The sequence below is a fragment of the Piliocolobus tephrosceles genome, chromosome 10, assembly GCF_002776525.5.
Source record: "Piliocolobus tephrosceles isolate RC106 chromosome 10, ASM277652v3, whole genome shotgun sequence".
Classification (NCBI taxonomy): Eukaryota; Metazoa; Chordata; class Mammalia; order Primates; family Cercopithecidae; genus Piliocolobus; species Piliocolobus tephrosceles.
The window spans coordinates 103684642-103700447 of record NC_045443.1 but is presented as its reverse complement, the minus strand read 5'-3'; the positions used below and the strand labels follow the sequence as shown (position 1 = coordinate 103700447).

The following is a 15806-nucleotide window of genomic DNA, read 5'->3' as shown; positions in this document are numbered from 1 at the left end:
GGACTGGCTACAAACCTATGGCTGTTTGACTCTAAAGACCAGACACCTGATGAATTCTACCCTCTACTCTCACTATCCAAATTTGCTCCACATCTAAGAGCTCATCACACGAGGGCACTGTTTGGTCTGTGCTTTAGTCAGCCTTACCTTGTCTGCAGGCAGGCTTGCAGACACGACAGCTGTCCCTGCGAGAGACTCTCCAAGTGCTAATGGTGGCTGATGGCCAGGCTGAGTCATGGTGGCCAGAGTAGCCATGCAGGGATGCCAGGGCTGTGTGCTGTGAGCTGGCACTGGCTGCTCATTAGCATCCATGGGAGCTGCTGCTTGGACGCACCCTCTTTTAAGAGCCTCCTCACATTGTTCGTGGTGGGAATTTCTTTTCTTTTAAGAGAGGCGGCATGAGTTTAGATCCTCCAAAGATGGAAGCTGGCCCCACTCACTTCGGCTCCTTGTTCCACTCCCCGCCTTCACTTCCTGGCAACTCAGGAGTGAGGCTGTGGTGGGTGAAGCCACAACGATCAACTCCAAGGCCGGAAAGGAGTTATGGAGTGTATCTTCCTGGATGGAATTGCTGATTTCTCGAAGAGTTACGCAGAAAGTGCATTTCCTCGTCAGCCACCTGACAGCAATAACTCACCTTTATGTAGCAGTTTACAGCCAAGGCAGCTGTTCACCGATGTCTCAGGCAAGCCACTTTACCACCCTGTGCCTCAGTTTTCTTATCTGCAAAATAAGGATAATTTTAGAATTCACTGTCCGCAGTCCTCCAGATAGGATTGTTGTGAGAATTTACTACATTAATATATGTAGCACTCATAGAACTGTGCCTGGCACATGGCAATGCTGCTACTGTTACTTTTATTTTTAGAGACAGGGTCTTGCTCTCTCACATAGACTGGAGTGCAGGGGCACCATCATAGCTCACAGCAGCCTTGAACTCCTGGCCTCAAGCAGTCCCCCTGCTTTAACCTTGAAAAACTCTGGGATTGCAGGCATGAGCCACCACACCCGGCCTCTTTTAATTCTTTTCTTGTTTAATCTGGCTTTGATTTTCACAGCACCAAGCAATTGGTGGTATCGCAATTCCATTTTCCAGCAAAGGAATGTGAGACTCAGAGAGGTTAAATAAAGTAGTCATAGCTAACATTTATTGAAGGCCTACTGTGTGCTAGGTGTAAGCACTTCCACAGATCAGTTTATTTGGTTTGATACCAGCACTTCGAGGTAGGTGACATTATTATCATCAACTCCATTTTATAGATGAAGAAATGCAGGCTCAGAATGGCTCATGTGCAAGTATGTATTATACACTGGGGCTCTTGTTAAAATGCAGTTTTAGTGGCTCTGGGGTGGGGCCTGAGTGTCTCAGGTTCTGAATGGTCCCAGGTGATGCTAATGCTGCTGGTCCGTGGGCCAGATTGGAGTGGGGTGGGATTAACTAAAGTGCCTTCGGTTAGATGCTGGTAAGAGGTGAGGCTGAGATTTGAACTCAAGTACTCAAACCCTGAATCTTTTCCTTTTCCCATCCTACGATGCAGCTTCTCACCCTGGACATGCCTCTGTTATAAACGAGTGATAAGGTCTCCTGGCTCTTTAATGGGCAGTGGCTTTAATGCTTTCGGTTTCCCGTTTGCCTGGTCTAACAAACAGTTGCGAAGTTGGCCAAACCATCAGCCTACCATGATGGCTGTAATTTATAGCGTCAGCTGGTCCCAGGACTGTTCTAGGAGGTTTACATACGTTTTCTCTACTATTCTTACCTATGTAAGGTGGGTTCTAGTCTGAGTCCCATTTTGCAGATAAGGAACTCGAGTGACTTGGCAGGTCCCACCCATCACCTAGTAACGACAAAGCCATGGTTAGCCCCAAGTTCTCCTGGCCCCAAAACATCTGATCTGTGGAGTGCACCACACTTCCTCTTAAACACTGCAGATGACTGTTAGACCATCACTAATTATTGTCATTGCCATCAGCATCCTTTCCTATCAGTTAATGTCAGCAAGGTGACGCTTAGTTTTCACCAGACGAGCTCATTATTAACAGTGTTCTGGAGTTAATCCTTTTATGGTGGTAAAATATATGTAACATGAAACTTACCAGTTTTAGGTACGCCGTTCAGTGGCATTAAGTATACTCATATTGTTGTATAAGCATTACCATCATCCATCTCTAAAATGTTTTCACCTTTCCCAGCTGAAACTCTGTCCCCACTAAACAGTAACTCCCCTTTCCCCCTTCTCCCAGCCACTGGCAATCTCTATTTTCCATCTCTATGAATTCGACTACTCTAGGGACCTCATGCACATGGAATCATATGTGTCCTTTTGTGTCTGGCTTATTTCACTTAGCATAACGTCTTCGGGGTTCGTCTGTGTTGTAGTGAGGTTAATCCTTTTGAAATATGAATGAATAATCACTTCCTCATTTATCTTTCTAACCCCAATTTTCATGCAGCAGGGAGCACCTCCGTAAAGGCTTGATAACAATAAAAACTCCAAATATTAAGGACCGAAGCCTTGAGTTCCATGGCTCCTTTTGAGAATCGAGGCTGAACTGAAGCACAGGGCAGGTTCTGAACCAGTATAGAGCAGGGGAATAGTCAAAACAACAAGTGAAAATGCCAGCTAGGTACCTTCCTCCAAGGCTTACTTGCTAGTGTGTCAGCAAAATACTACAGCCCAGTCGCCTCCTTGCTGGAAAGTCATCCTCTCCTTTTACAGCTGATGTTCTGTTGGAGAAACTGTACGGCTTGGGAAGATCCACGCGCTCCTTCATGTACTTGCTGCCCCTTTTTGCAACCTTCAGCAAAACTTCTTAGGCCCTGGAACCTTCAGCTGTTTCACTTTTAGAGCGAGGGGCAGGATTAACATCTCTCAGGGCTCTTTCAGGTCAAAGTAATTCTGAGATGCGATTATTTTTGTTTTATGATGTTTAAAATCAATGTTTCTCAAATTTCAGTTTTTCATCCTTTTCATGGATTTTACCTTTCCGCAGTATCCTCACTGCTATTTTACTTAATATTTTTGTTGCGTTCAGGTCACTCTTTAAAGTTCTGTCTATTTGAAAAAGAAGCCCTAAATAATTACCTTAAGTGGAAAACCAGAATCACTTACCAAGAATAGAAGGTAAGCTCAGAACTGAGTATAATGGAAACCAAATAGCATTATGAAGTTCCAACTTCATGTTGGTTGCTGCTGCAGGCTAGGCCCAAGGCCTGGTCTCTTGAATAAATACTAAAGAGATACTGAAGACACACCAGTGCCCAACCGAGACTTTCTCCTTGACTTAATCCAAAGAACTGAAGGTGAATCCAGAAAGGAATGAATTTTTCATTTTATTATTCAACGTTATTTAATTCCATTATTATTTGGCATCTAAAATTTCTGTATTTCTTCACCGTCAAGAGTCCCTGGCATTGGGATAGACTCTGCTTCTAGTATAATGAAGGTAATTAACTCTCTGGATTTAAAGTTGGGAAGCAAATATATATAATGAGCTCCAACTCTGGGCCAATTACTGTTGTAAGGACTTTACATACTTTTTGTCATTTAATCTCCGCCATGGCACAGTAGGGATAGACACTCTTCCTAACGCTATTTTACAGATGAGACAACTGAAGCTTCAGAGAGGTTTCATAACCAGGGGCCGTTTCCCCTCCTATCAGTAGTTGATGTAAGTTCCATATGGCATTAAATCTTACAGCCGAAGCCTAAGTTTCAAAGGCTCAAGGTTTGAGAACGCTCAGTGTGTGTGTGTGTGTGTGTGTGTGTGTGTGTGTGTGTGTGTGTGTTGATTAATACTGCTTTCCCTTCGAAGTGCCAAGAACACAAGCTAATCTGGATTTCTATTAATCTTGTGTCAGTGGCAATGACAGTTTTACTGGGAGAGGCTGATAAACATCAGTCTGCGAGGATGGGAGTGGGCCATAACATAAACACACTTCTCCAGAGCGGCTACAGAGCAAATGAGGCTGCCCAGATTCGGAGTGAAAACTCCCAGCGTGAGCGTGCACATGTGCAGTGGGTGCCTCTCACACGCACGTGAAGCTCATATCGTGCCCCAGGCACTGCTGCCAGGCGGGAAGGGAATGCGTTTTTCTGTGTGTAGCCATTCCATGCCTCTTCTGATTGACAGGGCACACTTCATAAAGCTTCCAACCAACTTCCTGCAAGCAAGTCAGGGGCCTTGATAAGAAAGTGGAATTCAGGGCAATTAAGTGCAGTCTGAGCACAGAGAATGCATTTTCTGAGGATGGTTGTACACCAGCTGCTTTCAATGACATTCCGTTCATTCAGGGATGACTTTTACAAAATAGGCTGCTTCTAGGGGCTGTGACCACAACAGAGCCTCGGTGGTATTCAGGCTGGGCTGTCTCTGGGCATGTGAATCATGCAGCTCTTTTCCAAGCCTCAAATGGAAATCAGCTTGGAGAATGATGGAAACCTACAGGGGCTCAGCTTGCAAGGTTGACTTAGAGTGGAGTGAAATATGCAGGTGACCCAGGGGAAGGGTGGCACTGTGGTTTGAAGCTTTAGAGACATGGGGGTTTATATTGCTGCATATTAGTTACTCATCTTCTTAAATGAGTAACCTCATCTCCTTAAACCTCAATTTCCTCATCTGTTAAAGGAATTTTTCAAAAAATTTGCGGTAAAGTGGACATAACATAAAACTGACTATTTTAAGCTTTTTTAGGCATAAAATGCATTCATATTGCTGTGTAAACCAGGTTTTTGTTAAGATTAGATTAAAGAATTTAAAGTGTTTGGAGCAGTACCTGATAACTGGAAGTTGTTCAAAAAGTGGCAATTAAGTTTATCATCATTATTATTATTATTATTTTGCATTATGTATTAATTATCTTGTGCTTTTCAAAATATAATGCCTGTTCCAGTGACAAGTGTTTCTTGGGTATGGGCAGGTGCTAAGGAGTGGATGATACAAAGTTAAGGGGAGGATGTGGAACCTGCCAACTGCCTCAGGAAACTCAGAGTCTGGTAGGGAAAGCAAATATATATATGTATGTATATATGCATATATATGTGTGCATATACATATACATATATATGTAAAAATGCTGTCATAAATAACACATAAAACACTTCAAGAAACCAAAGGAGAAGAGAATGATTCCAAGGAGTGTGGAGTACAATGGAAACAAGGCTAGGTGAAACATTTGCATGAAACTTGAAGATTATGAAGCACTTTTACACTCACAGTCTCATCTTTTTTTTTTCTTTTTTGAGATTGAGTCTCCCTCTGTGGCCCAGGCTGCAGTGCAGTGGTGCAATCTTGGCTCACTGCAACCTTTGCCTCCTGGATTCAAGTGATTCTCATGCCTCAGCCTCCCGAGTAGCTGAGATTACAGGCATGCACCACCATGCCTGGCTAATTTTTATATTTTTAGTAGAGACGGAGTTTCTCCGTGTTGGCCAGGCTGATCTCGAATTCTTGACCTCAAATGATCTGCCCGGCCAAGGTCTCATCTCGATTGATTTCTTTTTCTTCTTATTCTCATGATAATCCTGTGAGCTAGAACAGGGAAGGGATCATGGATTCCCATTTTCTGGTGGGTAAACTGAGGCTCAAGGTCACTGAGTGACAGATGGATAGGTGCAGAGTTGGGCTGAAATATGATGACTCAAAACCCAATGCTGTGAGTCAATTAGTCCATTTCATCTCAGGTCACAAGACAGTCAAAATACAGTTCTGATCAGGGTGTGAGTGGATACAGAGGTGGTATCACCAGTTGCATAGGTCAGGGGTTTTCCGCAGTGTGATATGCACGCCACTGCAGATGCAATATGATTGAGTAGACCACAGAGGGAGAATTCCTAAATTAATAGTTACACGCTTTAAAGTTCATCAGAAACATCAAGCCAGTGATTTTGTGAATGTTATTTCTCAGAACAAGTCTAAATTAAAGTTTAAATAGAGCGTCCATTTAAAGAGTAATTTCTAAGTAAGTCGCAAAGCTTGTAGTCTGCAGATTTGGTACAACTTGTGATGGATGCCAAGGACTGCAGCTAGGAAACACGGACCTGCTTGGGCTGAGTGGTCCTTTATGAAGACTCAGGGCTGGAGAGAAAATGGCGATCCAGCCAGCAGACCAACCCAGGTGCCCTTCATCCACTCTGTGTGCTGTGTGGTGTGAACTGATTCAACACAGACATAATCTGGAATGGTAACAAGTCTCCCTGGTTCTTGCTTCTCTTTGCAGATTGCTGACTTTGGGCTTTCCAACCTGTACCAGAAAGATAAGTTCTTACAAACGTTTTGTGGGAGTCCCCTCTATGCATCTCCTGAGATTGTCAATGGGAGACCTTACCGAGGGCCAGAGGTGAGCAGCTTGCCCGATGCATATGGGGCGGGGGAGGGGAGGGAGAAGAGGAAGGAAGGGCAAAAATTGGATTTGAGAAATGCTTAAAAAAACAGAGCCTAAAAAAGTCAGCAAGGAAAACTTTTCCTTATACGATTATAAAAGCAATAATATATACTCCTGGGAGGAAATTTGGAAAACCCAGAAAAGCCTAAAGGAGAAAATAAAGGTACCTGCCATCCCTCCACAAAAGAGAATCACTTAATACTTTTGTGACTTTTAAACTTTTCCCAATGAAGATCTCTGCATTTCAAAACTAATTGGGATTAAGTTAATAAAAGGCAAGATACATATATATATATGACACACATATGTATATCTTGCCCTTTACTATCAAAACTATCTTGTGACACTTTCCAAATTCATTATTAAAAACATGATTTTCGGCCGGGTGCGGTGGCTCACACCTGTGATCCCAGCACTTTGGGAGGCCGAGGCGGGCGGATCACGAGGTCAGGAGATCGAGACCATTCTGGCTACCATGGTGAAACCCCGTATCTACTAAAAAATACAAAAAAATTAGCCGGGCGTGGTGGTGGGCACCTGTAGTCCCAGCTGCTTGGGAGGCTGAGGCAGGAGAATGGCGTGAACCCACGAGACGGAGCTTGCAGTGAGCGGAGATCGTGCCATTGCACTCCAGCCTGGGCGACAGAGCGAGACTCTGTCTCAACAAAAAAAAAAAAAAAAGAAACAAAAAACACCCAACATGATTTTAATGACATTTTATTGATGAATATACCATAATTTATTTAGTAATGTCTAGATGTGAACATTTAGTTTTTTCCCTATTATATCGAAACAGACACAACAAACAAAAGATTGCCTCACTCTGGAGTAAATATCTTTTTTTGTATATATTTTTGGCAGCATGCATATCTGACTAAGGAAATACATTTTAATGACATCTTCTAATTCATGAGAAATACATTTCCCTACATGCTAGTGCTTTCAAGGGCCACTGTAAGATATGGGTATGTGGAAATTTTCTTTTGAAAATGAGTGAGTTGTGGGTGATGATTCTCTTTTTGAAAGATGGTTCTCTTTTCAGAGAAGTTCATCCACTCAGTATCCTTTAAATAGCTGCTGCTCAGTGTGTTGAAATGTTTTCTTTTAAATATTTATCTGTTTGAGAGTGTTTCGGGGCAGGGCTGAAGGGTAAAGAGAAGGATGCCAAGACCATTTATCAACTGCAATGAAGAGAAAGTCTTTCTAAAATAAGAATGCGAGGGAGGAGCATAGAACTCAATTTACAAACTTGTAGAAACTCAACACTAAATTTCTCGTAGATAATGAGTATTTTGGTCTTTGATGACCTGTTTTTTGAGGTTACAGGCTGGCAGCCTGTGATCTGGTCAGCAAACTCCTTTATTTGGCCACCTTAGTTTTTATTTTAAAAAATTGAGCAAACATGTAATAATTAGGAGATTCCATATAAAAGTTTGGTTTCTGACTTCTCTTGAAAAACCAAAGAATCTAGTAGTGCTAGGCCCACATGACTACATGGCAGCAATTAGCTACACAGAGGTTGTCTGCCTAAGACGGGTGAATGTACTGTACAGTTTGTCTCCATCCCCAACACTCTATGTCGTAACCCCAATTCTTTCTTGCTTTGTGTGTATCTGTTGTTTGCTTGGCTCTTACAAGATTTCAGTTTGTAATTCCTGATTCATTTGAAGAAAGTGCAGGAAGGAATTGATTCCTGGATTGGGAATGAAGAGCCCCGCATCCCAGTTTTACCTCCATCACTGGGGTAGGGCCTCTGGAGAAACCATTTAGGTTCTTCCTGCCTCAGTATTCTCATCTGTCAAATGGGGCTGAAAATAGTCCTGGCCCTAACTGCTTCACAAAATTGTAGTGAGGATTAAATAAGATAATCTGTTTAAGAAAGTACTTTACTAGGTGGGACCACTGGCCTCTGTTCAGAATGGAAAGGTCAGGCTCCGTAGCAGGTCCCAGCTGCACTGCTGTCAGATGTCAGGCTGCACTGGGAACCTGTCTTCCAGGTGCTAAATTCAGTTCCTGGGGGCATTGGGGATGGCTGCTCACAGGCTGTGATGCTAATGGTTTGGCAGGCATCTTGGGATCTGTTTCCCAGCTCCTATATGTGCTGTCTCTCTGCTTCAGGTGGACAGCTGGGCCCTGGGCGTGTTGCTTTACACCCTTGTTTATGGAACAATGCCCTTCGATGGTTTCGATCACAAAAACCTCATTCGGCAGATCAGCAGTGGAGAGTACCGGGAGCCCACGCAGCCCTCAGGTGCGTGCCCTGTGGAGGGAGGGTCAGAGGTGGAGGGGAGAGAGATCTGTTTACCCACTCTCATTTTCTGCTTTTGTTTTAGTATGTCTGTCTGGAGTCTCCTGGTTTTCCTCTTTCTTCTTCCCAGAAGCATCATCCTTGGCAAAGCTTGCTTGTTAGGCTGCTTTCCCCAAACCTTCCCAAAGAAACTTTTCAGAGCACACATTCTAGGAGTCCTGTTTGCTTGCTGTGTGGATCTGGGCAAGTCACTTAAGCTCGTTGGATTCAGATTCTCCACCATAAATAAAAATTTTGGAAAAGGTATTAGACGAGGTCTCTCCCAGTCTGAGTAGACATAGAAACCACCCACCTCAAAATGTAAATACTGTGAGTGTGGCCACTGCTCTGTCTCTCACTACTGTGCCACTGGCATAGGGTATGGCTCATGGGCACTGTCTCATTACTGATTTCTGCATAACAACTCTACCCCATCTGCCCCACAAAACAAACTCAGTGGCTTACACAACCTTGAAGTCATCTCTTTCACTCCTGTGGGTTGGGAGGTGCTTTTCTGGCCTTGGGGTTTTTCCTACAGTTGTAAGCAGATGGCAGCTGGGGCTGCTGCTGGGGCTGAGCAGTGGACCTTCCTCGGCGCTCTCTGAGGTGCCACCCCACAGTGGCAGCAAGGGGTTCTAAGAAAGAGGAATAAAAATTGCTGAGCCTTCTTTCTTCTTTTTAAATTTGTTTTTCTTGAGACAGTGTCTTGCTCTGTTGCCCAGGCTGGAGTGCCAGTGCTATGTCCACGCTTGTACCCAGATTGTGTCATATCTGCTGTGTTCTATTGGTCAAGACAACCATGGCCATGAGCTCCGTCTCTTGATGGGGAGCATCATGCCTGTACAGAGGGTGTGTACAGCTGGTCATCGCTGGTCATCACTGGTCGTTTTCGTTAAAAAATGAAGTTAACATTGGCACTTCATTTATATACATACTATACACATGCATATATATACACATATATACATGTATATCTATATATCTGTACATACACAGTTGATTCTCATTATTCATAGTAGTTATGTTCTATAAAGTTGCTACAAATACAAACACTGAATTTGTGAATACTGAACTATTGCTCCTGGGGGAAATAGAGGGTTAGATTCCTGAGAGCCTCTGCTCACAATATTTTTGTCAACTGATTGATATATAACCTTGTTTCATGTGTGTCTCTGTTTAAAGACACCTTATTTAATCTGTATTATTAGTTCATTAACATCAAACTCAACAGCCAACAGCACTGTAACTCATGCCTGAACAAAGCTGATCTAACACACTTATCTTCTCCATAAGGCACATCACAGCCTTCTTGTGCTAGGAACACTAAACAGTGCTTCAGCACTGTTTTGGGGGCCCATTTAAAATGGAGGAATCACCAAAAAAAATTCCAAAAAATGTGAGAAACACAGCACTAAATAGACTGAGAAAAGAACACTTTGTATAATAGTATGAGATCTGAAATAAGAAGGCAGAGTGTTGCCTTGTTTGACCTTAGCTGTGAATACATATGTGTGTTGGGTGGGGTGACTAACTTTTTGCTGCTCTGTGCATATGCAAAAATGACTGCAAAAGAGCTGTGAATATTCATTTTGAGGTTACAAATAAATTTTAGCGAGTAGACAAATTTGCAAATACAGACCCTATGGATACTGAGGCTAGACTGTTGTGTGTGTGTGTATATAGATATACATTCTCTCTCTATATATATATATAATTTTTTCAACAAGCCAGCCTATTCTTTTTGGAAAAGTTCAGAGTGACCTCTAAAGTGGTCTTCTTTGCCTCACCAGCTAACCGATGCCAATGCGGTTCCTGGCACATTGTAGGGGTTCAAGGAATACTTATTGAATGACTGAGGATGATCATCTTGGTACTTTTCAGAGGTGTTTCTTGCCCCAGTCCCTTTTACCAGGCCTTTGCCAGCTTCTCATTTGCCTACATAAGCAGCTGAGGGGAGGTGGCATCTTCCCAGAATATAATTCACCCCAATTGGGGGAACACAGTTTGAACCTAAAAGTCAGTTTATAAGCTCTGAGAGTCATTTGGTTCCTGTGGCCTTCTCAGCATCCCTTTAGGGGTTTTCCCTGTTTGTCTGGCAGCAGAAATTTGCAAGTAGAATTTTCAGACAGGCTGTGAGTAGGTAGCAGATATAGATCACTTCTCTGATCTGACAGCTCAGTAGGAGATGGCTTATGTCAGAGAGGGAAAGAAGGCGAGCTCACTGAGTATTGGTCTCAAAACCTGGCCAGGACCTTGGGGGGAGGCCAGTTTCGGAAACAGCCACTCTTACTGCCCAGGTGTGTCAGGTAAGTGCCTCTGAGCCACACTCCATGTTCTGTCTCTGGCATGCTTTCCCAGTGACTGCAGGTGCTGTGTGTTTATACAAGCCCACCTACGGAGGAATAAAGAAAGCAATGGTGATCTACACCTGTTTTTCCTCTGGTAAAATGATATTCACCAAAGGAATGGTGGGGCACTTCTCGGGGTCAAGTCTGGATTCCTTCTTGGTTACTGACCTTCCACATTTTCTAAAGATTCAAGATGATAAAAAGCTTCGTAGCTCTGTGACATTTCCTCACTTGTAGGGAAAACATGCCACCATGTGATGGCACCCCGGCCTGTTCCAAGTCTTGATTACGCTTTTGATGGATGGTCTGAAAGGCTGGGGCATCCTGCTCCATAATGTGACTGGACCAGGTCTCCAAATGGATTTTTCCTAGAGGGAGTGTGTGTCTTTCATCACTGCTGGAGGGTCCCACTATCACAAAGCTAGAAGCTCCCACGTAATGCCCGATTCTTTTTGTCCCTTGTCCCTTAGATGCTCGAGGACTCATACGGTGGATGCTGATGGTGAACCCCGATCGCCGGGCCACTATTGAGGACATTGCCAACCACTGGTGGGTAAACTGGGGCTATAAGAGCAGCGTGTGTGACTGCGATGCCCTCCATGACTCTGAGTCCCCACTCCTGGCTCGGATCATTGACTGGCACCACCGTTCCACAGGGCTGCAGGCTGACACCGAAGCCAAAATGAAGGGCCTGGTCAAACCCACGACCTCTGAGGTCATGCTAGAGCGGCAGCGGTCGCTGAAGAAATCCAAGAAGGAGAATGACTTCGCTCAGTCTGGTCTGGATGCAGTGCCTGAAAGCCCATCCAAGTTGAGTTCCAAGAGGCCCAAGGGGATCCTGAAGAAGCGAAGCAACAGCGAGCATCGCTCTCACAGCACTGGCTTCATTGAAGGTGTAGTTGGTCCTGCCTTACCCTCTACTTTCAAGATGGAGCAGGACTTATGCAGGACTGGTGTGCTCCTTCCAAGCTCACCAGAGGCAGAGGTGCCGGGAAAACTCAGCCCCAAGCAGTCGGCCACGATGCCCAAGAAAGGCATCTTGAAAAAGACCCAGCAGAGAGAATCAGGTTACTACTCTTCCCCAGAGCGCAGTGAGTCTTCGGAGCTGTTGGACAGTAATGATGTGATGGGCAGCAGCATCCCCTCCCCCAGCCCCCCAGCCCCAGCCAGGGTGACCTCCCACAGCCTCTCCTGCCGGAGGAAGGGCATCTTGAAACACAGCAGCAAATACTCAGCGGGTGCCATGGACCCGGCCCTGGTCAGCCCTGAAATGCCCACACTGGAATCCCTGTCGGAGCCTGGTGTCCCTGCTGAGGGCCTTTCCCGGAGCTACAGCCGTCCTTCCAGTGTCATCAGCGATGACAGTGTGCTGTCCAGCGACTCTTTCGACTTGCTGGATTTGCAGGAGAATCGCCCTGCCCGCCAGCGCATCCGCAGCTGCGTCTCTGCAGAAAACTTCCTCCAGATCCAGGACTTTGAGGGGCTCCAGAACCGGCCCCGGCCCCAGTACCTGAAGCGGTACCGGAACCGGTTGGCAGACAGCAGCTTCTCCCTCCTCGCAGACATGGATGATGTGACTCAGGTCTACAAGCAAGCGCTGGAGATCTGCAGCAAGCTCAACTAGCACTCCAGGGCGCCGGGGGCAGGTGGGGGTACGAGGGAGGAAGGGGAGCAAGACTTGGGCTCACAGGCTGGTTACCTCTTTGCTGGCCTTGACAACAGACTGAAAAAGGATTGGCACTGTCTCACTTGGCCAAGTTTGCAGCCTTGAGCCAACACCTAAAAGGGAGGGGTGGGCTCTTCTGCCAGTTCTGACAACTGTCAGTCAGAATTTGGGCCCTATTTGGCATTTGCTTTATGGCACCTCCTAGAGGACCAGCTGTCCAGGAGAGGTGGTGTTGACCGGCACTCAGTGGGTAGAGTGGAAGCATATGGGGAGGGAGCATTTCCTTAGAAGTTATCCAAATGTTTCTGGAGGAGGGGCAGGAGACACTTGGGCTGTTTGCCTTGGGTGAGCCCAAAGAACTTGCCCCTTTTCTCCTTGCATTAGCAAGCTAGATCTGGCTGCATGGAGCTGGCAAGTAGATTTCAGCAACTTGAGCTTGAGTTGATGATCAATTAATAGTGGCTGCTGGTTGTGCTGGTGTGAGTGGCCCACATCATGGGGAAGGAGTGCTGTGATTGACTAGTAATGGCTACCACGGGAAAGGGAAGGGAAGCAGTAGCACTAATGCTATGTAGTTGTCATCTTTGATCTGGCTAGGCCCTCGGAATCGGGTTTAGTCATTCCTGTGGGATCTATGTTAACTCTTTCATGCCACTGGTGAGGCATTTGTTAATTTGCTACTCAGCTTTGATGAAAGACAGGGCCTTGGTCAGAGAGAGAACACTCTGAACTCTGCTAAGGACATAGAGTCAGCCCATGGTGATTTAGCTCCTTGCTGTTCACCTCCTCTTTCCTGATGTCTGCCTTGCTCTACAGCACAACCTCTTGAGTGTGGACAGGGAGAAAGATGATGGTGTCAGAGGTAAAAACTATTGTATATGACAGGGCACAAGATGGTCTGTGATCTTTGCACAGATGAATGGAAGTTGATGTGCGCCAACAAGAGGCAACTTGTCACTTTCTTTCTCAATATTAACTGGAATGCTGCCTCTTGGGTTCTCACACGCATGGATGCTTTGAGTTGGACGTGCTACTGTCCATAGTCTCCAGAGGATTACCTGGCTCAACCATTGGCTCTGTTCACCAATGACAAATGGTTTCCCCATCCACTGAGTGTAGCATCCTCAGAGGTAGACAAGTTTGCTTCTAGGGAGTTAGATGTAGGTGGGATATTGGGATGAGGAAAGGAAAATCAGGTAGACGGTGCTTTTTCCCCCCAAATCTAAGTATTCTATGTCATGGTTTTAAACTTTGACATGAACTCCTGGGCTTTGGGGGAAAAGAAAATTCCATTCATTTAAATGAATAAGGTGTTGAAAGAGTGCAGGGGGTTGGGAGGAAGCATGTAAGAGAGTGAACATTTCCTTAGATGTCACCCAGATGGTTCCGGGGGAGGTAGAAAAGAGGTGCGGCAGGACTCTTATCTTAAAAAGTAAAAAAAAGAAAAGAAAAAAAAAGAAAAAAAAAACACTAGGTATGTAATTTCTAAACACCCGGATCACAATGACAAGATGCCACTCCAACCATGGGACACCTTCAGGATTCTAGGTTTGGACTTCCTGGTCTCTTTGGGATGACTTCAGATTCTGCTGGCCAAGGCAAATGGAACTCATTTCAAGATGGCCACCACTGGTAGCCATGTAGATACAGGAAGACTGGTCTTGGGAACATCTGTGGAAAAACCAACAAAAAATAGTTTGTAGAGAGAGAAGAAAAAGTTCACCTTACAGTGCTAAGAAAGTGCATTAGAATGGAGTTGCCCTTTCCTTAAGGAGACAGTTTGGTTTCTCCCCTTGCCACCGGCTCTGGTGTTTTGGCTTGTGCATTCCTTCAGGTTGAGCTGAGCAGTGTGTTATGGGAAGCTGCTCAGTTTCCTTTCATTCAATTCCACCTCCTTCCTGAACTCTAATAGAGGTTAAAAGGGGAAAAAAAAAAAAATCTGTAGATAGCAAATTGTGCGTGTGTGGGGGGCGGGGGGGATGGGGGTGTGGTGTGGGTGCATGGAGGGCAACCTGCAACTCTGAGCTCCCTACTTCCTGCCTCATTTCATTCTGGCTTTTCTGAACAGCCTATGCTGCTGCCCTGCTGGCCCCTTGCGCACGGCAGCTGGCCGTGTCCTTAGCTGTCAGTATGACTTAGATCTAGCACCTACCTACTGGTTGATGTGCTTTTTCCTTTTGCCAAGTGATTGAGTCTGTTTAGTATTTTCCATCATTCTAGTCTTTAAGTAAAAATGACACTATTGAGGAAAGTCAGTCTACTCCCTTCTTCCTTCCCCCCAAACACGTGTTCTCTTTCGTCAGGAAACTCAGCCAGTGGACTGTGGCAGAGAAAGTCCTCCACTCAGAGGCAGAGACTCTGAGTTAAGTCATAGGTGGCCTTAGGCATCTGCATTGTTTGCGGGGGTTAAGTTTTCCTTCCAGTGAGGGCTGGAAGGATGAATTAGCTGGTCTCTGAAGCCCTGCTTAGCTCTGACACTGCCAACATCCTCTGATTCTAGGTGTGATGTTGACTGTCCTTTCAAGGAAAAACTTGCAATAGAGGGAAAAGCCGTTAAAGCAGCTCCCTGCTTCATCATTAAGTCCTGTCATCCCTACCAGCCAATCCCAGTCAAAGAAGTTATGCTTTATTCGCTTCCGTGGAATTACAAGTGAGAGACGCTTTTAGGACCTGATGGACAAAGCAGGAGATTCGCTGTCAGCTTTCCTGGTCCTCTCCTTGCTTCTGTGGGCCTTGCACCGTCTTAGTTTACACATCTGCCAAAGGGGTAGAATTACACTTCTTTTTACAGGTAAATTTCAAGGCACGATCAGTTTTCAGGAAGTGCTTCAAGACCCCAGGTGAAATGAAAATGCTAAGTACCCTCTGAATTGCCATCCCTGTTACCAGGTGCTGCTTTTTCAGATGATGGGGACACTTTTCAGGGTGAAATTCAGGCGAGTTTTGCCCAGGCCTGCTGTCTTGAGTACAAATGTGAATGATCAACTGACTGCTTGTTGCCAAACTGGAAATGTTCTGTAGGGATTTACTGGCATGGTATCATTCCTAGAAGAAAAAAGAGAGAAACTTGACTGCACATTAAAAAAAAAAAAAAAAAAAAAAAAAAAAAAAAAAAAAAAA

The 15806-nt window shown here is 45.0% G+C and overlaps 1 protein-coding gene across 1 annotated transcript in view; it reads left to right on the top strand.

The window, feature by feature from the left end:
* Positions 1-12958, top strand: part of NUAK1 (NUAK family kinase 1) — a 73013-nt gene extending 60055 nt beyond the window's left edge. The window contains exons 5-7 of the mRNA XM_023209291.2: positions 6221-6340; positions 8504-8636; positions 11491-12958. Coding sequence (XP_023065059.2) covers positions 6221-6340; positions 8504-8636; positions 11491-12644 — 1407 coding nt within the window. The 3' untranslated portion in view covers positions 12645-12958. The remainder of the gene's footprint in view (positions 1-6220; positions 6341-8503; positions 8637-11490) is intronic.
* The last annotated feature ends 2848 nt before the right edge of the window (positions 12959-15806 follow it).